Source organism: Triturus cristatus, chromosome 6 (assembly GCF_964204655.1).
Source record: "Triturus cristatus chromosome 6, aTriCri1.1, whole genome shotgun sequence".
NCBI classification, from domain to species: Eukaryota; Metazoa; Chordata; class Amphibia; order Caudata; family Salamandridae; genus Triturus; species Triturus cristatus.
In genome coordinates, this window is record NC_140589.1 from 1656472276 (window position 1) to 1656497393 (window position 25118).

The following is a 25118-nucleotide window of genomic DNA, read 5'->3' on the forward strand; positions in this document are numbered from 1 at the left end:
CTTGTCAAGCATCACACCCCAGTGCAGCACAGAGCTGCTGGGGAAGCTGCAGGATTCAGGCTGAGAAGAAGAAACAGAGAAAATATGAACAATGCTGAAGGAAAGCCTCTCTCTCTGGCAGGAGGCCTTCCCAAAGCCACGCTTGCCAGAAGAGAAGCCCTAGTGGCTAAACAGGTTATATTTCTACAGCCACTGTCTGGTCACTGATGGACACAACACAAGAGTTACCTCGGAGCTCGCTCTACTGTGTTTCATACGTAAACCACTGTACAGGAAGGAGTCACATCTTATTTGCAAAACAGCATGAATGCATCAGAATCGGCCATCTTCCTTCGCTTGCTAGTTCGGCTCGCAAGCGACTACAGAAAAAAATATTGGCAAGACCGTTTGAAAGTTTCTGAACACTATTTTTTTTTAAAACTACGTCTCACTCAATACACCATTAAGAGGGCAGGCTGGCGTCCAAAGTTAAAACATTAAGATGGGATGTGCATCTGGTTGATAACTGAAGCTTTTGGAGAAGGATTAATGTCGAACTGGAACCTTATCTTGAGTTGCCATTTTTTGATCCTACAGGGTCTAGTCTTGGATACTGTACTTCTTCCAGAAAAGACCAAGATTGATAAATAACCATACAGCAACTTGTATGCACTTGTCAAATTAATATTGTCAGCAGTCTTACATGCGTTTTAGAACTACGGGCATTCAACGCTAGTAAGTACGTACGTACGTTTGTAGATGTATGTAGCGCTGCTTATCAACCATGAGGGTATCCAGGAGCTGTCTATGGGCAATTCAGGAAGGACCTCGAGACCAGGCTCTTTGACTGAACCGCAGACCCTCCCCCACCCCCCTCCACTCCACACCTTGAGACCTTCACGGGTGAGTAGTCGCGCTTTACAAATTACTGATTAAGTGATTTGCCCAGAATCACAGGATGTTGCGCCCGGATCCTCAGCTCCTGAATCGGCAACTCTGGCTGCTGTGCCACATCCTCTTCCACTACTAGTCTCCAAAGCTTTGAATGAACTGTACCGAAAGGTGAAGTCTTTTCCGACACACAGCATTACAATGGCTGAGTTACCTCCATTATATTCAGAATATCAAACTAGTGGAAGTTCTCCATTTTCTACTCCCTTCAATTTTCGTATTTCCACTCTCACACTACTACTCTAAAGTGCCTTTTTAGCTTTTAAATGTATAGTATCCTCAATTATTAACAAGAAATTGAAGCCAGTGATTGTGCACAAAAGGGCTCAAATTCACCTGCAAAAAAAAAAAAAGAGGTGGTGGGGAATGGTGAGCACGCAAGACTACATTTAGTGACTTGTGATCATACGATTGATTTAAGGACATATCACTGTACGAGTACCAACTCAGCCACCCCAAAAACATTCATAATGCAGCTGTTTGGCTTTTATTCTGCACTCTCAACCAGTACCATGCTGCATCAGTACAGGGGCCTTTATGTTGGTGATGACCAACCGGAATCGTATACATTCTTGGTTTAGGAGCACAAGGCTTTTTCGCGTTCAAGGCGACACGACACATACGGTACAGCACATCCTAGGGAAGATCGTAAGTTTTGACTTGTTGCAGAGATCAAAGACCTTGTATATGACTGCACACAAAAGCGGATGGAAGAATGCGTACAAATAGTCTGACCACTTGCATCTTTCAGGATGGCACTTCAATCCATCGTTTTCACCCACTGTGCCACTCCAAACAGAGGCTGGCCTAATGTAAACCAGTAAAGACCCTGCTCCTCGTGGGAATAGTCCACCCTGAGGTGCCAGAAGAAGCTCCCTCTAGAAGATAACGCAAGTGATCCAAGACTGGTTTCATCCTATTCATGCCTTGCCGGTGACGTAAAACTTGGGTCGTGAAGCAAAGCAAGCAACGGACCCACATCTGACCTTCTGACTGCTCCAAAGCATAAAAATGAAGTTCAACAGATAAAGTTCTAAAGCCACATTAGGTGTCTTCCACAGCATTTGTCGCTCTACAAACCACTGCAATCTACTACAATCTTTTGGACATTGCGATGTTAAATGAGAAGCCAACACGGCCTTCATAGTAGATCAATCAATTCCAGTGGGAAGGAAGGCAAGAGCAGGCTAGAAGTTCCCATTTCTTATATCCTACAAGTGGTTTCCCTTCACTATAGAGTTCCATGGCGCCCCAGGGTCTCTAATCGATGAACATGCATGGATGCATCCAAGGAATCGGTATCCATTACAACAACCTGCTTTGGTCCATTATCCCATCCCTTTGTTTCAAAAGTCAGCAGCAGATATTATGTCTATCTTGCCGCCTAACTATAGAGCCACTACCCTTTTATGCTTCTTTTAATTCTCACTATCCAGAGCATCACAGAAGCAAAAAGATCGACAACAAAATAAAACTAGTGATAGAGACTGTGTAAGGTACATATGCAGTATTCCACACAAAAGCCTTACCTTTATCTTGTGATAGCTAACTCCTTTGTAAGCATTATTCATACAAGAGTCAAACCTAACCGGATATTTGTTAAACCATAAACTTTTACTCATAAGACAACGAGAACTGGTACGCCAGGTAGTAAGCATAACCCCGCTTTAAATCATGATGGGAGATGATCCGTGGTACAAGTGAAGCTGAAGGGTGTCAACTTAACATTACAAACAGAATATATACATTAATCAAGTGCATGTACAACCCACAGTACTTCTTTTAACCGACCTTGGAATGATGAAAGGCTGGACAATCCTTGCAGGATTCAAACCTGTGATCACGAGGTCAAACACAGATTTCTGCAGTAGATGCATTACTCCACTGACCCACAGGAGCAGGGCACTTCAGTTTTTACAAATCAGTCTATAACATGATCTTAAATTAAGTATGTAAAGGGGTATAGCTGGAGAAGGGAAGAATGCGCTTGTGGGACAGACAGTGTGAATTAGTAAGTGAATGGGGGTTTTGCTTTTTAGACCATAAAGAAACAAAACCAGCATCGGCAAAGCCAATAGGTGTCTCTCTTTCTGGAACTATTGGCTATGCCAATGCCTTTCACCAATGCTATACAACATCACGTAGATGCTGTGCAAAAGTGAAGATGCCGTTGCAGCAGACACTTAATTTAGTAGATCGTGCATGCGTGATGACCTGGGCACAGCATATAATTTTCATAAGATCTTAGGTGCCAGCTGGGGAGAAGAATGGGGTCAAGCACTTCAGTAACAGTGCTGCTTGCACCGCTCCTGTACACAGTAAATTTCAAGGCACACCGGATGACTGTGCTAAGATAGCTATAGAGAAGGCATGGCAGCAGCAGGTAGGGAAAAAGATGGGTACAACGGCAGCACCCACAAAAGGCCTGGTGGCACAAAAGAAAGGCCAATGGATGGATGCCACCAGGCCCCAGCCCCCAAGGGAACCCTCCTGCCGTATCCAGAAACGAACAGCTTCCATCAGGAGTCCAGCAGAGAAGCATGCAAACCTGTACTAATAGGTGGAAACCAGATAGGTGGAAAGCAAAAGGAGTATGAAATGGAGAGGATGTAGCCTAAGGGCTAGGGCGGTCGACCTCAAACCTGGGGTACCGGGTTCGATTCTCGGCAACGACACTCAACATCCTGTGATTCTGGGCAAATCACATAATCTCCCCGTGCCTAAAAAAAATTAATGTGCGTGTCTAACGAAACTGGTGCTCAGGTAAAGCGCTCCGATACCCAATACCTTCGGGTCAAGTTCGTGCTATATAAAACGCCAACAAATAAAAAAGTGAGGCGAAGGGATAGGAATGGAGAAGGAGAGGAATGTGATGTGCAAGTAACAGAAGAAAAGATAAATGTATGACCCGCACTGGGCCTGCCATACTCACACACCAGTTTGAATCGTTCAACAGAATATGGTTCTCTACTTCACACTGGGGCGACTCTTCAGCCCATATCCATCATGCTGAAGATCGAGAGTTCTACTATCTACAGGCTCATCCTCAAACCAGCTGCACCAGGTGCTGCTGGCGTTAAAAAAAAGTCAATTTGTTAGGGATTCTCGAAAATTCCAGACCAAACAAATCTGCCTTTAGCCTTGTAAACCTCAATCTTGGATCCTGTTTGGGTCACCACGTCCAACACGATGAAGGGGAATGGAAAGTATAGTACGTAAGCCTCCAAATGTATCACTTAAAGGTAAAACATTCATAAACACTACAGCTATGTGTTAGTACAAGGAAGATAAAATAAGCAAAGTGGAAGATAACATCAAAGGAATGAAACACTACAGAAATGTGGTTTCTCCTAGTTTAGGAAAAAAATTCATTAAAAAGGTCCATGGCTTCATGGTTATGTCCTATACTTTCATCTAGGAGGGTCTCATCTCTTAAATTTATTAGGGAACACTCTTATCGTATGATTTTCCAGTCCTTCTACTCTCTTTTTCGGTGTCATAATCTTGGGTAATTTAGATCTTAGCAAGTGTTTCCACCTTGGCTATTCCATTAAGTGTTGTGGAAAGAAAAATTAATAAAGTTTGCTTTAAAAATGTACTCACTGACACTTTAAACCAGGTTCCCTCAGTCAGTAAGATAGTATGCATGGCGTTTCATGGGCTAGCTATCTAAAAGATTTAACACGATCAACCATTCACAGGTCTACTATTCATCGGGTCCAAATTATTTCCTTAGGTGGTGGCTTCTTTCCTTGCAATTTGAGGTCTGATGCCGAGTATACACAGATCGTACCGATGGCCAATCTTCTATTACTCATCCTTGTATTCATTCTAGGTCTTTGATCACTCTTTCCTCCGTCATATATCTTAACTTATATTCTGTTCCTATTGGGTACTTGCATTTCCTGAAATTACATCTTGTATCCTCATAAGCTGGGCCCACCTTAAAATTTTTCATTCGTGTTACGCTCCATATTGCTTAGGATTTAGGCCTCACCGACCGTTACTTTACTTTGCTAGGCAAACACTACAAAGGCCATTATTTCGCTCAGATTTAGTATTCCTGCATCAGTCCATTAAAGTATGCCCCTTTCTGCTCCTGAAATATTTTGCACACAACAGAACTACCTTAAGAACAGGCTCGTTCACTAGAGGTCCACATTCACAAAAGTCTTCCATTTGTCATCATCTTTTCCTGACTTTATTTACTGCTATAGCTGTCAAAAGTGATGTCTATTTTTCCTGCAATTTCAGGGTTTCCAAGCGTGTAAATGGGAACCTGTCAAGAAAGGGAAAAAAATTCCAGGACATTGTTTGGACCTTTCAGAAGGCATCTTGTAACTTTTTCAAGCTCCTCCACAGTCCTCTTTAAACCTGGTCTTTAAGATAATGCTAGGCTCTGCTTCTCTTGGTTTCATTAGGTCCTGGAGGCCCGTTGTCTCTGCTTCCTTTATCCAAGCTTCTTCCAGGGTGAATTATTGATGAGTCTCACAGAGTCAGTCTGGCATCGGTCCACCAAATTTGCCCTTAAAAGGCTGCAGAGTACTGGAGCCCTTCTTACACTCTGTATCTGCAGTAGGGAGTGCATTCAATCCAACGCTTGTCACAAACTAGTTTTATTTATTCAGAAAATGCTGCAATATTCCAATTGACGCCTATTTGAATACAGCCTGCTTCTTCTGGATTTATGGATAATCTGAAGATCCCAGAGCCAGCGGTTTGTTGTCTGGCAAGAACGTACGGGCTATGAACTGTGATCCGTCTCTACCGCCAGCCATTTGCACTTTTCTTCCCAAGTTTGGACCAATTAGAAACTGAGCCCAAGATGAGATACTTAAGGAAAAGGAAATGTACATCATGATTGACTTCAAAATTGACACCAAGTCTACATAATATCTGAACTGGCGGAGTGATGCATAAAGGTTGGTGTATCAATAACTAGTAAATGATGCGGTTCTAGAATTTTCACAAACAAGGACTAGGGAGCGCGGCCAATTGGCTGCTTGTATAACTATTATTGTGCACGACTAGCTGCTCCATACCCACTATACATATCGATAACCTAAATGGAGTTATACCAATGTTCTCTTGCATTGTCCCAAAGGTACATCTGTGGAAGACACAAGCAGCAGGTGTGTGAATGCGTCTCTGTTGCTCTTAGGGTGCACAAGAATAGAAATGGCTTGGGCCTGTACCGCCACTGCTGTTCGTAAACATGCAGAACTGAACAATCAATAGTCATCGCACAGCTATGTAGAGGCACAGGAGACTACGGGTGTCATTGGTGATCTCTCTCTGACTACCCAACAGCGCTTACTATGCAATGACGTACACTTATGAGAAACGCCACAAATTACTGCGCGGCCACGGCTATGCGGGCTGGAGGTCCACAAAGGGCAGACACAGCAGGATTTCACTAAGAAATAAGAACACCACGCACCACCCTTGTAACGCATATCTATGCAATTACCGGCAGTCACCAATTGTATACATCACAAAAAGGAAGTTAATCCGCAGATTCTCGGAATTACCAGAATTGGATTAAAATCATCAGGTCTAAGGTTGAGCAATCACAATTAAAGGGGCAGAAACGGGGATTACACTCAATTAAACAAGTATGGGTAGATTTAAAGCATATGAATTCATGCAAAGAGTACATGAAATGTGAAGTGAGGTGCAAAGCCAGGAAGCAGGCAGCCGACAGCAGATGCGCTTTTAAAGTCTATGTGACACTGCACAGCTGTGGAGAATCAAATGACATTACTGCTTAATTTCACTTTTCTTCAAATACTGCACAGGTAAAAAAAGGCGCTGCGATGTCATATTAGCGGCAGAATGTGTCATATCACAGCTAATTAACAATAACAGAATGAACTTGATAGGATGCGTGTCAAAAGCATTAGTGCTCCAAACATGAGTGCAATAAAGATGCGAGGCCATGGCGAGGTTGGTAATGCAGGCCAACTACTCGAATGTACATTTTTTACGCGTGGGGGAGGAGGCTTTAATCCGCAAAAGAGCACAGCTTAACCACCGCCGTCAGACGGGAAAGACAAAACACATGTGCTAGGAATCCGATCCCAGGTCACTAATTATGTAGCGCATTTGTTCAACAAAAAAGTGTTTTCCTCTTTCAAAAGCGTGGGTCGCACTAGACTCCTTCCACAGCTGGGGGTGTGACGTGTCAGACGATGCGCTGAAATGGGAACGTGTCCAGTTGTGGTGATTTACTTCTGTCAAGTCAAACACACAAGTGAAACGCACGATCCACTGGGCATTGCCCTCGACGCTGCAGGGTGTTGGGCTGGAGTAAGGCTAACCACCCTACACCAGGGGGCTGGAGTAAGGCTAACACCCTACACCACGGATTCCCAACCCCCTTCTATAAGGGTCTGAATTAAGACAAAAAAAAATGTGCCCAGCCCTCGAGAACATCCAGCTCGCACTGTGATGCACGATCAAATCCTTAACTATAGTGTGCAACCAGCTGTGGGGGCTCCTGGGGGAGTGCATGACGCCCCTCCCCATTTAGGAGGGAGACTTGAGACTTTGGAAGTATTTTTTCATAAAAATCTACTACTGTAACTCTTGACTGGTCTCTCCGAGACCCATCTCTCTTCTCTGAAATCAATCTACATTCAGGGCGCGTTTCGTCTAAAGGGGCAAAAAGCAATGCCCATATCTCACCTACTCTGGTCACTGTTCGCTGCATGCCCATTGAAACCAGGACCATATACAAGACGGCCCTACACACATCCACTCCTCACTGCCTAGCAGAAAAACTTAAGCTGTCTAGAGGCCCCAGGCCATCGCGAAATTCAGAAGCCCTGGTGCTCCACATTCCAACCCAATGCTTCTCAGGAAACGCGGCCAGAATTTGAGGCTCCACGCCTAGACACCACCACCTCACCTCAAATCCCTAGACATTTTTCCCCTTAGTTAGCCTTTCCAATGGAAATGCGCTCTCACATCTAATATCCCCTTAGCTAACCTCTCCTAAGTTCATTTTATTTGAACTCCCCAGTTGATAACCTGCTCGCTGCTCCTACTTGTACCTACGTCCTCGAACTGTAATTCTATGCCTTATTAACGATCTGCTATTTTGAATCATATCTAACGATTTACTGTAAAGCGCTCCAGTACCTCTGATTAATGCCCGCGCTATTTAAAAATGTATAAATAAAGAAAAAACCCGTCCCTCTTGTAAAATCTCTTTGCTAGAATGTAGTGTGTGGTAAATGCACTCCTCCGCGTCTCTTTAAACACCTCCCTTTCAAGGGCGCCCAAAAGTTGCGTGTGTGCATTTTTCGGTTAAGAGGTCTGTACAAAAAAATCTGCAAATCCACCCACTCATTAGGGCTTCCGAGAAAGACGTCGCTTGGGCTTTTTGCTGCTACTGATTGCGAGAGTCCGCAGTCGGGCCTCCTCCGTCCCCTGGCGATATCGAACCCGTGCCAGGAAACCGCTTACTGGGGCAGAACAAAAGCTCTCCTATTTGACTCAGCAAGAATCACAGGGTCAAGGGAGATGGGGGGGGGGGGGGCGGGGTCAGTGATTACCTTACGACGTCTGGATCTCAAGCCCTAGCGCCCCCGCATTACAGTACACATGCCACGTGTGATCGTTGACGAACCTGTTTCTCCGCCCGCATCATTAAAGTCAAATGCAAATTGCGAGCGTGTGTTCACATTGAGAACTGTGGCTTGGTCAGGCAGAATAAAGCATTAAGCAGGTTAACAGACAATAACACAGCATTGAACACATTTCAAACAGCGGCATGTCTGTCAGAAGTTCGTTAACTGTTTAGATTGGAACGTCATATAGGGTACAAAGATATGCGCAGTGTAAGAATTAGCCGAGACTTTAGAACTTCGTGCACAAGATATTCGGTGTTTAACTCGGAGCAAACATTTCACCATCTCTGTTCTCACTCAATTAGGAGCGAGCAAACTGTCCGATTGGATTACCCTGGGCGATTCATCAATTGCCCCTCCACCTTTCAGCGGGCACTCGCCAGTTTTGCTTCAAAACTTTAACGAGAGAAGCTAACATGTCACTGCATCCTCTGTGCAAGCTGACTGCAGCACGTCGGGACCCAGAGAGGATTAGAAAAAAAATAAGCACATGGTCTGCATTTCCTGTGGGCGGTTAAAGAGAAGAAATACGATGGACTACACTGAGTGTCTACCCAGCCTCGTCTCAGCACCCAGCAGACAAGGCAGGGGATCGCATTTCAGTGACATGTGGTGGAAACAAAAGGACGGTGCGCTGCACGATTCTTGTGCAATGTTTCGGCGAAGGCTACTTCCAAACAGCTGTGACTCACTGAAAGCATGCCCGGCACGGCGACTAAAAGAATATTACAATCTGCTGTCCCTGTTATGATTTGCCACCGATGTTTACTGCGAAGTGCACAAAGTACAATCATGCAAGGGTTACAAACTGTGGGGCACCCAGGATACAACAGGCCACAAAGCAAACAGCTGAAATATGCCGTCAAACCCCACCTTGGACAATAAAAGACAACCACAAGTGAGGTGTACCTGCCCCTTTGACAGATGGGTTCCGGTGCCAGTGCACCTGCTGCACTATCGGTAACTACGACCCTGGTTACTAAGGTTAAAAAGAACCTCAAAATGCCACCAAAATAACACGCGTGATACCCTTTGCCCACGGTGATCACGTTTGCTGCATAATATCTGTTGTAAGTATTCTGCATCGGCCCCGGACGCACATTTCCTCTTTTACAAAATGTGTTAAAAAAATACATCTCTTTTGAAAACTCCCTCCGACTATTCTAAATATTATTTTATGAAATTCTGGGCCGGTACGCACTTTATACTCTGTCTACCAAGCACGTAGAAACAGGACCTCCTGTGCATTGCCCCAGCATAGAGAAGAGCAGTTTTTGCTTTTCGTATTTGGAAACGAGGGGGATATAAAGCACGTTACTCTGCCAATACCGACACTGGTTCCGTATTGGTGAAGCAGTGCATCACACAAGATGTCCCCCGGCAGCGGCGCCTGGCCCTCGGCGCGCGCAGTGCCTTACCGTTGCAGAAGTTGTTCAGCGCGTTGGAGTTGCACACCGGCGGGAGGTCGGGCAGGCCGTCTTCCATGGCCCCCTGCGCCGCGGCCGGCTCCGCCAGCGATGCCTGCTGCTCCCCGGCTCTCTCACACCAGGGCCCGGCGAGCCCAATCCGCCAGCATACTTCGAATTCTGAGGAGACGCTTCCCGTCCAGATGGCCCCGCCGCAAAGTACTTCTGTGCTGGCAGAACTGGAAGCCCTGCGAGATACGGCGGCCCCGGCCAGCCTGCCTCTGCAATCTGAGCACAGGAAAGGCAGGCGGGCGGGCGGGCCTGCCGGGGAGGGACGGGGGTGGGAGGCAGACACCAGCGCCAGACTTCCAGGGAGGGGCCTCAGGGTTCGGGCAGCCACAGCACCGCGAGCACATGCGTTTCGGTTAATTTATTTGTCACAGGGCATCAGTAATTAATTATGCTAACATTTTAATAGGAAGGCCACTACAGCCTTCTTCTCCTCCTCCAGCCTGCTGCCAGCGGGCCAGGGATGGTCACAACGCCGCCGCGCTGGGCTTCAAAACAAGCCGCGAGCGCCATGTGAATTCCACCCTCCTGTCTCAGAGCTGCAGATTGTCCCTTTCCCCTGGCTCAGCGCAGGGTGCAACGTGTACCTTGGAGATTACAACGACGTCTTTTCCTTTCATTTAAACATATTAAAAAGACAGACTTCCTTCCAAAGGCAGCACACACCAATCTGCTACATGCCATATGTGCCAAGGCAGTTCAAACTCTGTTTTGCATGGCACACGAAGTTAACTGCTCAGGGTGAGACGCGTGGCTGTTTGATTTATTGTGAGGGGTAGCGTTGAAATACACCCCCTCCCAATATGGCCTTTGTAATGCCCCTTGTTTTTTATTTATTTATTCCCAATTTAAATAGCACCTACATGTCCCGAAGCCATCAGAGCACTTTACAACTGTAGCATAATACACGGGTACAGCAAGTTACAATAATAACGTTCGGACATTTGCAATCGGTAGCTGCGTCCAGGACAAATGCAGCCGTTGGATGAGGGACTTGTACAGTTCAGGCATTGATGAAGATGCTGGGGACACAGAGTGAAGGTAGATTGTCTACTGGATAGAGTACTTGGGTATGGTCGAGGGCAGCTGTGGCCGCTGCAGGGAAGGGGGGTGGAGAGGGTGATTTCGAGCCACAATGAGGGAAAATTAATTATTTAATTTCCCCTCATGTTCGTCTCTCGAAATCCCCCCCCCCCCCCCCCCACACTCAACCCCACCGCATGTGCTGCATAATTTGGGCAGCCATGTCTCAACATTTGGTCTTCCTCTGCCGTACAATTCAAGTGGCCCTGAAAATAAAAGACCAGAAAATAACTCTTACTGAGATCATGGTACAGAAATCCCATTTCACGAGTTATACTTATTATTACTTAGAACATGTGCTATTCATTGTCAACAATTGTATCAGTTTACTTGTCTGTGCCATCTGCATAGTTCGTAGTACCTAGATGAGTGTGGCCTCTTGGCACTGTTATATTGCCCAAATGATTTTTCATCTAGAGGTCACTGGAAGAGGTGTGTTGATTGCTTATTGCACTCTATATAGAATGGGATGGGCCAGGGCAAAGTCTTTAAAAAAGAAGTGTGGGGTGGGGAGACTAATGAAGTGATGCAGTATGCAAGTGACATCATGGCACATGACATCACAGGGTGACATCAAAGCACCACAACCCATGACCTCACAAGAAGGGACATCACAAGAAGTGAGATCAGATCTCAACACATCCCATGTGTTTCACAGGTCTATCAGAAGTACATTTGAGCACATTATGAGATTAACATTTTGCATCAAGGTTGTGGCAAAAAAGTGACACAATCCTGATGCAAAATGTGGGCCCCCACTTATACATTTACTTCTTAAAAGCTATGCCACAAATACATTGGCAACAAGGAGAAACATGGCAGTAAATCTATCCTGCTTAATTGGTTGCAAAGTCTGCATTTTAAAATAATCTTATGGGGTTAAGACACCTACTGCAAACATCTTTGTGTCCCTAGTAAATCCTAGGGAACAATAATAATGGTAAATTAACTTTGGAGGGCAACACATTTGCTGGAGAGATCTGCGTTTCCTCTAGTCCCAGTTTTGAGTCAAAGCAGCATATGTCACCAGCAGAGCACATCATCTAACAAGCAGATGACAGATTTGTATTTTATGTAGCTAGGTAAGTAGGTTACTGCTTTTAGCACAGAGATCCTTTTGTTGCTTGCAGTTCATAAGTTCTTGTTTTTCTAATATAGCACAGCAAGATAAGGACATGTGACTCCTACACCTTGCAACACTCACTGTCTTATACAACACATCTTGCACATTGACTTACATATTTACATGATTTGTTGTCAATGTCTAATGTGTACGTCTGATGTAAAGCGCTCTGACACCATGCACTGGGATAAGTAGGGCTATAAAAGTAATAAAACAAAACAGTGGTATTTACAATGTTATTTGTGAATACTGGGACAGACCAACACATCTGACATTCTTTCAAAATAAGCACATCTCTTATATACAGGGATAGAACTAAGTAAAAAACATGCCTCTCAAGTATTTGTGAAGTGATAACAAGCTGTGTGCCTTTGTTCTCTCCCCCCCCCCCTTTGCATGTGCATCTAGGTGCGAGGCTCAGATAGCTCCCAGCTAGGATAGTGGTACCTAAGGAGGCCTGATGGTCCCTTATATTCAACCTTGGTTATGGGCCCTGGTGGAGTCAGAAATATGAAAGGCCCGTGCAGGTGCTGCTGAATGTGTCCTGGTGTCTGAAAATGACACTGGGACAAGTTCAGCATATTTCAGAGGAACCCTCTTCTTGCAGGATGGACTGTGTCCACCCTATGAAATTAGTGGGTGGATGCTGTCTACCTGCGTGTACCCCAGACTTGTACCCCAGACTTGTGCCTTGGGAAGGGCTTGCAGTACTGCGGAAAGGTCAAATACATTGTGCTTTGGCAAACAAAGTGCTGCACTATGAACACATGGGAAGATGACACAAGCATCTTGTTGCAAGGATGAGGAGCTGCAGGTTTGCAGCTATCAAGTGACGTAGTCAGGGTGTATGGGCTCTTGGGTAGATCTTGGACTGAAGAGAAAACTGGGGTGCAGTACATTAATCACCTCCTGGTCCTCGGTGTCGCTGCACTAACAACTGCAGCCCTCCTTACGGGTCTTAAGTTTACCATTTTGTTTTTGTTGCAGTTTTTATATAGCGTAAACTCGACCCGAAGGCACTGGAACACTTTACATGAGCATCAGTTACATTACACAAGGACACATTTATTTTTGCAGGCAAAGGGATATTAAGTAATCTGCCCAGAATCCCATGACGTTGCCATTCTACCCGTCTTAACTTCTCATCTCCATATCTTACTCCGGTCTCATCTGCGTCCTATCTTTCACGCTCTCCTCCATATCTCATCTCTTTCCTTCCCCTCATCTCTCCCTTTCTCATCTCCTTCCTACCTTGTCTCCATTCTTATTTGCCTTCCATTGCCCCTTTGATTGTCCTTATCTCTTTTCTCATTCTCCCTGATCATTAACTTGTTCTCTCATTCTGCCACGTTTTCCTCTCCTTCACCCTCTAATTTTCTCTCGTCATTTTCCGTTCCTCCATTTCTCTTCTATTCCCCTCTTACTCTTTTTAAAGAATAAACAAAAAGAAAGGCTCTATCTTTAAAAAAAGAAAAAATCAGAAAGGGCAGCATCTAAAACAACTGCAGCTGGTACAGGGCAGACTGCCCACCTCCCTCCACCTCAGGGCCACGGTGTCACTGCACCAGCTGCACACTGATAGCTATGCCCGTCAGTCTGAGTTGTGCTCAAATCGGGTTGCAACAAACCAGCTGCTGCAGATAATGTGCTTAAGTCTCAGAGAGGTGTGTTTGTTGCTGAGAGCTGTGGGCCCAGGCGCACCGCAATAACAACTGTAATATCCTTCTGAGGTGTTTTAGGGCCTGATTACGAGTTTGGCGGTGTGTGCCACGCCAATGCCCCGCTCCCATACCACCAAACTTTACCGACGCCTGCATGGCAAATTACTAGTTTTCTCGTGGTCTGGTGGGAGGAGCTTTGGCGGTCCCACGGCGGTGCAGTTCTAAGGCTTATAAGTGAGCGTTTGAACTGCAGTGCTGAGGGAGCACCAAAGCAACTTCCTGCATGGCATGGACTGTGCAATCCATGCCATGCAGGAATTGAGGTGCATGCACACAGGGTGGTGCTCAATCTGGCCCCCTGCACTCCCATGCACAGGGGGCCTTCCTTTCCTGACCGCCACACTTTTCATGGCGGGATCAAGTGTGGGGGTCAGGAAAGTCGCAATAGGCTTGGCAGTGCCGCAGCAGCACCGCAAGCATATTGCTGCTCCAGACTGTCGCGCTACTGCAGAGGGATTGCCGATCCTCGACAGCTGCAGTGGTCTGACCGCTAAAGTTGTAAAACAGCGGTTGGACCGCCGGTGTGGAGGTATCCGTCACAGCAGGTTTGGCGGCCTATGTACTGTAATGGAGTACAAAACTTCAAGTGCCACTGAAGGACCAGTTGCAAAGGTCAGGATTTAGGACATGCTTCTCCTACAGTCGTACTACAAGGAGATCCCCCTTTTTATGAGGCTAACACAAGGTCATTAAACTCTGCCTAGGGTAATGAGGCTTAGATTGAGACCGACTTTTGGAGGTTGCAGCAGTGGAAGGCAGGCATGGGGATGCCAAGTGTCCAGGATGGGTGGACCAGACACAGATCAGGTGCTACATTTGATAACACTGTGTGTGTGTGGGGGGGGGGGCACTTTATGTTTTAGTGTAGTTAGATGACCATAACTTAAAGATCTGGGAGGGCTGAGAGTGAAGTGGGAATGAGAGCTACGGCTGAAGCACACGGATGGCGAATGGGCAGTAGCACTACAAAGAACTGCTACGGTTTCTAGAAATGCTAGATTTAAGCTACCCCAGTTCAATTATTTCCCTCACACGTTTTTCACACCAGCACAACTAAATTGCATCTTTGACCACCTACAACATGCATGTCCCAGATGTTACAAGGTACATGCCTCCTTTTATCATAAGACATGCCTTTGTTCAGCTCTGCATGCATGTTGGGTGTTACACACTGGACTCAACAAATGCATTGGTTTAGTCCCAAAACTTGTCTTCCAGGGTTAATGCTCAGGCCAAAAGCAGACAAATCAAATTGCAGATTTCTGGACCAGGCCCTGCTGTTAGCTAAAAGTGACATCAGTTAATTGGTTTCCCAATCTCTAAACCAGTTTGGAAAGCCGAATTATATCAAATGGCCCAGATGGACGACGAAATGAATCGTCAGTTGAGTAATAGAGAGACAGAATGAAGGATGAAGTCAACTGGGATGTTTCGTCAAAGCTCGATCCCAAGTCAGAATATAGACCACTATATATATATCTATCCATCAACAAACAGCCCCAAGGAAAGCGCTGTTTGCGTAGTGGGTGCCGGTGTCGAGGACGGGCTAGTCCTCGTATGCAATATAATCACCAATATAATCACCAAATACTTCCAGTAAGGAAATCACCGCACTCCAAGGGAATCGATTTATGCAGAGTTTATTGCAGACGTGCAAATAATCACCATGAAACCGCCAACGTGTTTCAACCTACTCGAGGTCTTGCTCACGGTACTGTGAGCAAGACCTCGAGCTACCGCAGCTGGTAACTCAGTAGCAATGGACAGATGCCCTCAGCAGTGCCCAGCCCAAATTTACAGACCAAACAGTAGAGAAATTAAATGCCTGGATCACCAACGCTGCCAACCTAGTCACCCCCTCAAAGCCACCAAAGACACACACACTGACAATAAAAACAAGCTGGTACACATCAGAATTATGCACAGCAAAACACAAATGCAAACAATGAGAAAGAAGATGGCGGGCCAGCAAGAAACATACCAGCCGAGCCACCTACAAAATCACCACAACTACAATCTCAAAGCAGCAAAAAAGGAGGCCCTCGCAGGCCCCATTGAAACCAGCCTAAACCGAGCCAAGGAACTTTTCTCCATCACTAGAGAATTCTCCTGCCCCTCAGCCACAGAAAATGTGATCCCTCCCTTTCAAGAACTCCACGATTCCCTTGTTCACCACTTCCACAAAAAGATAGCAACCATCTACACAACCTTCAAACCCCAACCATCTGACATCCTCAGCACCCCTTCAACCACAACCACCAACCATGCGATCACCTCATGGGAACAACTCCGCACACCAACAACCACTACTCTGATTAAATCAATCGACTCAGGGGCTCCCACCGACCCCTACCCCCATCAGTTATTCAACCTCAGAAGCAACTAGATCAGCCACCAACGCGCCTCTATCCTCAACGCCTCTATAACCACAACAACTTTCCCCAATGCATGGAAGCACACAAAGGTCAGACCCCTCCTCAAGAAACCATCTGCGGACTACAAAGATCCACAGAACTACCATCAGATTGCCCTCCTCCCTTTTCACGCCAAAGTCCTGGAGAAGGCCATCAACACCCAACTCAGCGAACATGTGGAAAGAAATGATCTACTTGACCCATCCGAATCAGGCTTCAGAGTCAAACCCAGCACCAAGACAGCCGTCATTGTAGCAACAGACAACATCCAACCCCTACACGACAGAGGAGAAACAGCCGCTCTCATCCTTCTGGAACTCTTCGCAGCTTTGGACACTGTCTCACACCACACACTCATCCAGCAACTTTACCACATCGGAGTCACAGAAAACACGCTCAGATGAATGGTGTCCTTCCTCACAGGACGCACCCAGAGTCCACCTCATCCCCTTCACTTCATACCCCAAGCACACCATCTGTGGAGTACTGCAAGGCTCATCTCTCAACATCTACATGACACCACTCACAGACATTGTCAGAGCACACAACATCAACATCATCTCCTATGCCGATGACGCCCAACTCATCCTTTCACTCTCAACAAATCCCACCCAGACAAAGACCAACTTCCACAATTGCATGAAGAGCATAGCAACATGGATGAAAGACAACTGCCTCAAGCTAAACACGGACAAGACAGAAGTCCTGATCTTCGGCAGACACACCACTCTCTGGAACGGCTCCTGGTAGCGGACGTTTGCTCGTACCCACCCCTATGCCAAAAGACCATGCACGCAACCTCAGCATTGTAGTAGACAGTGAAATTTCCATGAGACACCAAGTTAACGCCACTGCATCAGCTTGCTTCAAAACCATCCGCATGCTCACATACAATCTTCAGGTGACTCCCCACCAGCACCAGGAAAATAGTGATGTAGACCCTCATCACCAGCCAGCTAGACTACGGCAACACACATTGCCGGAGCAACCTCTGAACTTATGCAAATACTCTAGACCATACAGAATGCATCAGCCAGACTGACCCTTAACCTATCCAAGAGAACACACATCACCCAACACCTCAAATACCTCCACTGGCTCCCCGTCCACAAGAGATGCCAGTTCAAGCTCCTGACCCATGTCTACAAAGCCCTCCACAACACTGGACCACACTACATGAACCATCATCTGAGCTTCCACTAAACCCCCCGAAAACTGCGCTCTGCACACCTTGCCCTCGGACAAATGCCACGCATCCGCCGCAGCTGCACCGGAGGATGATCCTTTTTCACACCTTGGCGCTAAAGCCTGGAACACCCTCCGTCCCCAACTATGCACCTCACTCAACCCCTTCAGGAAAGGACTTAAGACCTGGCTTCTCGACTGAGACCGGCAGCACAGTACTTGGATACCCCACGGGATAATAAGCAGCGCTTTACAAATACTATTTGATTGATTAGGCTGCAGTGAGAAGAGCACAGGCAAAGGAAAAGGAGGGTTTGTTAAGAGTGGTTCTGTTAATAAATAGGGAGTCTGTTAAGAGCAGGGGACAGTTGAGACTAGGTGGCATACATGGAATGGAGAGGAGCAGATAAGGAATTGGGTGAGAATGAAGTAGAATGAAAGGGAGAGTGGAGTAGGAATGAGAGAAAACATTAGGAGGTATCCAATAGAATTCCTTATGAGATGTAGCCAGGACCGAAAATTAGGATTTGTAAGGAAAGAAACTAGATGAGGAGGGAGACAATGGCACAAGGCATATAACTAGAATAGAGAGGATGAGGATTACGGGAGATTGGGAAACAACCTGCTAGACTGGAGGTAAGGTGAAAGCAGACAATAAGTACAAACACGTAATGTGAGGTGATGTTCCATAGCTGTGGGGCGCATCCTATGGAAATATTACTTGAATGTCTATGTCGGGGAAGAGAAATAGCAAACACAAGGCATTGATGGACAGAGCACTGAAACTTTTCAGACACTCACCCAAAGTCACAGATCTGGGCTGAATACATCATTGTTCTTTAGCTCACTTCGCCACCCCAATTCAGACCCAGCTATATGCAAATCAGCCTTGACCCTGTGCCCCATGGCAACAGTCCAGCCCAGACTGCAAAGTCAGGTCTTCCCTGGACCAGAAACAAGCATCCTGGGACTGGTTTCGGGATAATATCTTCTGGTTTTTGCTCTGGGGACGAGAAATAGAACAGACATATTGATGTGCTCTACTGGGGTTCAGTTCCCAAACTCAGAGGATTCAATAGTACCCACTTTGTCAAAAATTCGACTCTTTCAATCTGTTAGTCATCTGTGTTACTGAGCCTTACTAATACTCACATAGACCTGATATTTGACATTATAAAAGACCATATTGTCAGCCATTAAATGTACAATAATGATACCCAGATTGAACTCTTACCGACAGAGGAATCGGGTGCATTTTGCAAAGTAACCACATTTCAGACACCATCCATAGCTTTATTCATAGCAACTAACTCTTGCTGAACAGAAAGAAGACCAAGATCATGCTCCTGGGTTTCCAGTGCTCCTGGCCATTCTCTCACAGACCTGCACCAACAATTCTGGTGAGTTGTGAGACAACAACCTGTTCTTCACACCCATGTATCAATGCAACATCCAAGAGTATTTTATTAGCTTCAGAGATGCATTCTTATTCAGTTCAGTCTTTTATCTTCTTCATAAAATTGCCAATGTGGACACCATAGTGGAATCTCAGTTTCAAAACTGTGGCATCGTGCATAGTTGGGTGCAAAAAGTGTTTTTCCAAACGTCAGCCTCACAGCTACATCACACCTCCCATGAAGTTTCTAACGGGCTCCCATTTCATAACCACATACCGACTGTATATGGGACAGCAGGCTGCACTCCTGCCTGTCTCACCAATGTTGTTCGGCCTTACCACTGACCTTGATACTCCTGCTCTGCCAAAATGTATTGAGTTCACCATACAGAAGGAAGGTACAGTGGCAATACTTTGTATGTTCGAGACTTTGGAATGCCCACCTGGCACAGCTGAGACTTGTGAGAAACCTTAAGGTTCATGTGAGGTTAGATGACCCTACCTTCCCCTATGTGTACAATTAGGAGATTGATTTACCCAATGGCCCCTTCATCTCTGCTTATCTTACACACAGTGTAGTGACCAGTGTTCATATTCATCAACCTCAATGCTAGTGACATGCCTTTGCCTGATCTTTTCCCTTGCCACCCAGAGGGTAGCGCAAACACTCCCTATTATTAAGGCTTTTCCATCAGTTCCGCTCAGGGATTGTTCCAATCATTATGGTTCTAAGCGCGCTCAATAATGCCATCTTTCACCTATCACGTACAGCACCTATGATCAATCAACTTATAGCTCCTCAACGCAAAGCAATGTAAAGAAGCATGCAGTAATTGACCAAACCTCTAAAATAAGATTAATTCTATAAACCACCACTGTAAAGAAAAGGCTAATATTTTCCGTACACTAAAGAGAAACATTTAAAATGCAGTGATTTACAGACTCATCAGTCTCATAGCTGCAGCTTTTAAAGTATGTAGCATGGTGTGGAACAGCGTCAAGACACGCCACACTGCGCGTAATATCGGTCAGACAAGATAATGATAGATGAACTGCACGGGCTTTGGTTTGTGACTGGGAGTTCCGATGGAGATGCCCTCCATGATGCTCATATCTATTATGTCTGTAAAGTGTGAAAGCGGTCATCAATAAAAATAAATTAAAAATAAATTAATAAGTATATAAAGTATTTAGCATGCTTCTCATGGGAGGACATCTAAGAGGTCTCTTTTAGCAGCTGCATCCTCCAAGAAAGACACTGGATCCAAAGAGAATACTGCGGGAGTTGCATCATTAGAGAAAAGTCATGGACCAGTACTTCCATCCAGCCGGCTCAAGAGCTGCCTGCCTGCTCTTCATTCAGACTTTAGATTGTCCCAGCTTCGCCCGTGCTTACTCAGAAGTATTATTACCCAATTTCTGCCCTAGGGCTGAGGTCCCCATACTGGGGTTCCTAAATTGATCTAGGAGGTGCGGTGTGTGTGTGTGTGTGTGAGACAGGGGGTGCCAGGCACTGGCAAGAGGAGAATCATGCTAAAGCAGTGCTGCCTTTTTTTAAGTGAAAAAACACACAGTGTTAGTGATTCACTCTATAAGGTGGGACCTCAGCAACATAATTTGTCAGTCAAGTCCTGGCTGGGGGTAGGTGTCAAAGGGGATGGGGCTCCAAATACTTGTCAAAACCCTCAACACCCCCCTCCCGATTTGATTTCTGAGAAAGGATCACACCTGTTGATACTTTTCCACTTCAGGGAGACGAGACTGCCCACGGGATGTTCACAATCATGCATTTGATTGCATTTTCTTAAAAAGAGGTAATTGACCACGAGAACAGTGCTTGAATTCTTTAATGTGTCTAGAGCTGCCATTTTTATAGGATCATTTCGAAAAAAAGCGGTTTTTCATTCTGTGGGGTTCCGACTGTTTTTTTTTTTTTTTTAAATGGGTCCGGCCTTAAACAAATTTTTTTTTTGATAAACAAATTTTTATTGTGGTTTGCGGCATGGAGAATAGTATCAAGAATAATATACAGCAGTGCATTGAACAAGGCATCAGTAACTTCAATCGGGGAAGCATCAATAAACAATTGCAAAGACCCTCCCCCATCCTCCGTTCCCACCCTCAGCATCCCCACCCTTCAAACCAGGCCCCCCAGCCATTTCCCCCATATCTTGCAGAATTTTTTGGGGCAGCCCCGTGCAGCATACAACGACCGCTCTTGGGCCGCACACCAATCCACCCCTCTACTCCAGGTAGCCACTCTGGGCGGGTCCGGCTGTGACCACACTGCTGCTATCTCTCTCTTAGCCACCATAAGGGCGGTGGTGAGGAAGTACTTCTCGTGACGGGACCTGTCCACCCCGTCCATGATGCCCAACAGGGCCATTCTAGGATCGTGGGGAACCTCCCATCCCAGGACCTCCGCTAGCTCGGCTTCGATCGCTGTCCAGTAGTCTGCTAGACGGGAACAAGACCACACCATGTGGAAAAAGTCTGCCGGAGCCACCCCACAACGAGTGCAGGAGGCGTCCACGCGGAGGCCCGCCCGATACAGGCGGTCCGGAGTCAGATAGGCGGTGTGGAAGTAATAGATTTGGATGAGCCGCAGCCTAGCGGAGGTGGTAAGCGACCGAGGGCCCATAAGGGCGTCCCTCCAGTCTGCCTCATCCAGAGGTCCCACCCAGGCCTCCCATCGCTGTTTGAGCCCGCTCCAGTCCACCGGGGTATTGTTAATCAGGGATTTATAAATGCGGGATATACCCCCCTTCCCCAGATACCCCAACATCACCTGAGCCTCAGGTGGGCTATGGGAAGGCAGTCTGGAGTCTAAAGGGACGTGAGCCCGGACCGCGTGGCGCAATTGAAGGTAGCGGTAGAATTGGGAGGGCTGCAGCGAGAAGCGGGTCTGAAGCTCCTGGAAGGAACACATGCGGCTCCCACGCCATAGATCACCCAGACAGGAGATACCAAGAAGATCCCACTGCCGAAAGCCCGCTAGTCCCACCACCTCCCGCAGCCATGTCCCGTGCCAAAGCGGAGTGAGCTGCGTGGACGGTCCCGACCATCTAGTGTGCCGCAGGGCCGCGCGCCACGCGAGGAAGGGAGCCCGCACGACGTCGGGGAGTGATAGGGGGACCGTTGTGCCATAGAGCATGTTTTGGATGGAGGAGAACCCGAGGCGGTGCACCTCGAGTCGATAAGCCGGGTCGCCCCAGCCTCCCGAGAACCAGTCATGGATCACCAGTAGCTGGGTGTCCAGATAGTATAGATAGAGGTTGGTCATGCTCAGGCCGCCGTCATAGGAGGGGACCCTGCATCGGTCCAAGGCCAGCCGAGGCCTCCCGCCGCCCCAGAGGAATTTAGTCACCATTTTATCCAGGTCTCGGAACCACGGGCGCGGAAAAGGGCATGGAGTATTTTGTAGCATGTAAAGAAACTTGGGGAGGATCATCAACTTGTATAGAGCGACTCTCCCCAGCGGATTCAATGGGAGGGACTGCCACCGGAGCATATCTGACCTGGTTTTGTTGACTACTGGAGCCACATTGAGGGCCCAGCAGAGTTCCGGAAGGAGGGTGACCCAGATCCCCAGGTACTTAAAGGAGAGTCTCCGGAGGGGAATGTCCGACTGCCAGTCGAAACATTCCCGCGACGGGTGTAGCGGGACTAGAACGGATTTTTTGGGGTTCAGATGAAGACCCGACGCTTGGCCAAACCGATGGAGGATCCGGCAGACCCGGGGTCCCGAGGTCGCTGGGTCCGAAAGATAGAGGAGGACATCGTCCGCGTATAGGGCAATCTTGTCGGGGACCACATCTGGCCATTCCCATCCGCGGAGAACGGGATCCGCGCGAATCAGCACCGCCAGAGGTTCCATCGCCAGAGCGAAAAGGAGGGGCGAGAGCGGACAACCCTGGCGCGTCCCCCGACCTATGGGAAACGGGCGAGATAGTGCCCCATTGACCAACACACGGGCCCGCGGGTGCGCATAGAGGACCATTACCATGGCACGGAACCGGGGACCGAAGCCCATACGCTCCAGGACATCACCTAAGTACGCCCATCCCACGGAGTCGAAGGCCTTTTCAAAATAGACCAAGAGGAGGGCCAGATAGGGGAAAAGGCGGCCGCGGTGCGCCATCGCGAGGTGGAGGCGCCGCAGGCAGTGTCTGGTCCCCCGCTCCGGCATAAAGCCACATTGATCCGGGTGGACCAGGGAGGCGAGCGATGGGCGTAACCGCTGTGCCAGGACCGTGGCGTAGATTTTGAGTTCGGTGTTGATAAGGGATATCGGCCGGTAGTCGGAGCAGGACCGCGAGGGAGGCTGTGTCTTGGGGAGGGCAACTATGGTTGCTGTGTCCGTTTCGGGCCGGAACGAACCCGCCTCCACCACGGCCGCAAAGAGGTCCCGAAGCCTCGGGGCCAGAGTCTCACGATAGTGAGCGTAGTACTCCTGGGGGAACCCGTCGGGTCCCGGGGTCTTCCCAGGTGCCAGGCGGCCGATCGCCTCTTCAATCTCCTGCAACTCGATCGGCGAATCAAGGGTCTCAGAAACCTCAGGCTGCAGCCGCGCAAGCGTCGCCCCGCCCGTCCCCAGCAACTCCTCCAGGGAGAGCGTGGACGGACGGAGACGGTACAGCTGGGAATAATAGTCAGCGAATGCTTGGGCTATCGCCACCGAGACCGTGTGGACGCCCCCCGCAGGATCCGCGATGGCTGGAACGATCCTGCCCGCCCGGGGATAGGTCGCCAGACGGTGGAGAAGAGTGCCGTTTTTGTCTCCCCAACCGTACACCCGGGCCACCGAGGAGCGCCATAGGATCTTCGCCGCCTCCAGGGAGTGTAGGCGAATCTCTTCCCGTAGGAAGGCCAAGCGACGAGACCGTGCGGCATCATCTAAGTCTCCCAGACTACGCTCCAGTTCTAAGGCTTGGGCCTCACATTCTGCGAGCTTCTGGGATTGAGCCCGTCGTTGGCGTTGCAGATGCCCTTTAGCGGCGCCCCGAACAGTCGCCTTGCCGGCCTCCCATAGGACGGCGGGGGAGATGACGGAGCCCTCATTATTAGAGTAGTAGTCGGCTATCTCGCCCCCGACCGCCCTCCGAAACGCCTTGTCGTGGAGGAACCAGGCGTTCAGACGCCATATCGGACGGGCAGAGAGGGGGGGGGGGCCGAGAGCGAGGAGCACTGGTGAGTGGTCCGAAAGGCCCCTCGGGAGAATGCGTACGTCCCGCACCCCCGCGCAATCGGTGGAGGGCACGAAGATGAGGTCGATCCGGGCATGGGAGTGATGGGCCGCTGACGTGTGGGTGTATTGGCGCGTCTGCGGGTGCCAGATCCTCCAGACATCGCAGAGGCCCTGTGATTCCGCCCAAGATGAGAGCTGTTTTGCACGGGCGACGCGGGTCAAGGAGACCGGACCCGTCGAGTCCAGGTGGGGCGAGTAGACAGCGTTGAAGTCCCCGCCGAGAATGAGGGCACCCGCAGGGAGTGTCGGGAGGATACCCGCTGCGTGGGAGAGGGCCGACGGCAGGAGGGACGGCGCCGCGTAGAGGGACATCAAGGTAAGGGGTCGCCCTTCCAGAGTGCCACATACCACCACTACCATACCCTGGGGGTCTAAAAGCACCCGGGTCAGGACAAAGGGGAAGGACTTACGAAGCAATATGGCCACCCCCCGGGATCCCCGGGCAAAACCTGAATGCCATACCCGGTCATAACCGTAACGGCCAAGGAAGGGGCAGTTGTTACCCAACAGGTGAGTCTCCTGGAGGAGGAGCACATCGATCTCTGCACGTTGTGCATATTTGAGGACCGCCATGCGCTTGAAACGGTCCAGAAGACCATTGACGTTCCAGGAAAGTATGCGCATGGCGGCCCTAGGGATAGGTGGGTCATCCATAGTCGAGGACAGAAGAGGGGGCCAGTGGAGGCGCATCTGAGCAGGCTCCTAGAGAGGAAGGACAGCGGAGCATCGGGTGAGAGAGCAGGACAAACAGTACATGATACCTTAGCACAACAGATAAGAGGGAGTCACCCCCCACCAACAAAATCCCCCCAACGAGGAGGAAACAACCCCAAACCAACCCCAACCCCCCACCCCCCACCCTATACTTCGAAAACGGAAGCATCTGTCGCCCGAACCAAATGGAAGAAC

The 25118-nt window shown here is 48.2% G+C and overlaps 1 protein-coding gene across 10 annotated transcripts in view; it reads right to left on the reverse strand.

Annotated features, from left to right (window-relative positions):
- EML4 (EMAP like 4) overlaps positions 1-25118 on the reverse strand; it is a 677127-nt gene that overhangs the window by 294821 nt on the left and 357188 nt on the right. Inside the window, exon 1 of one of the 10 annotated variants that reach the window (XM_085612814.1) lies at positions 9983-10300. The exons of 8 other annotated variants lie outside the window; for them this stretch is intronic. In XM_085612814.1, the coding sequence (XP_085468940.1) occupies positions 9983-10049 (67 nt within the window). In that variant the 5' untranslated portion in view covers positions 10050-10300. Of the gene's footprint in view, positions 1-9982; positions 10301-25118 lie in introns of those variants that run through there. One more of the 10 variants, XM_085612807.1, reaches the window with a different exon arrangement.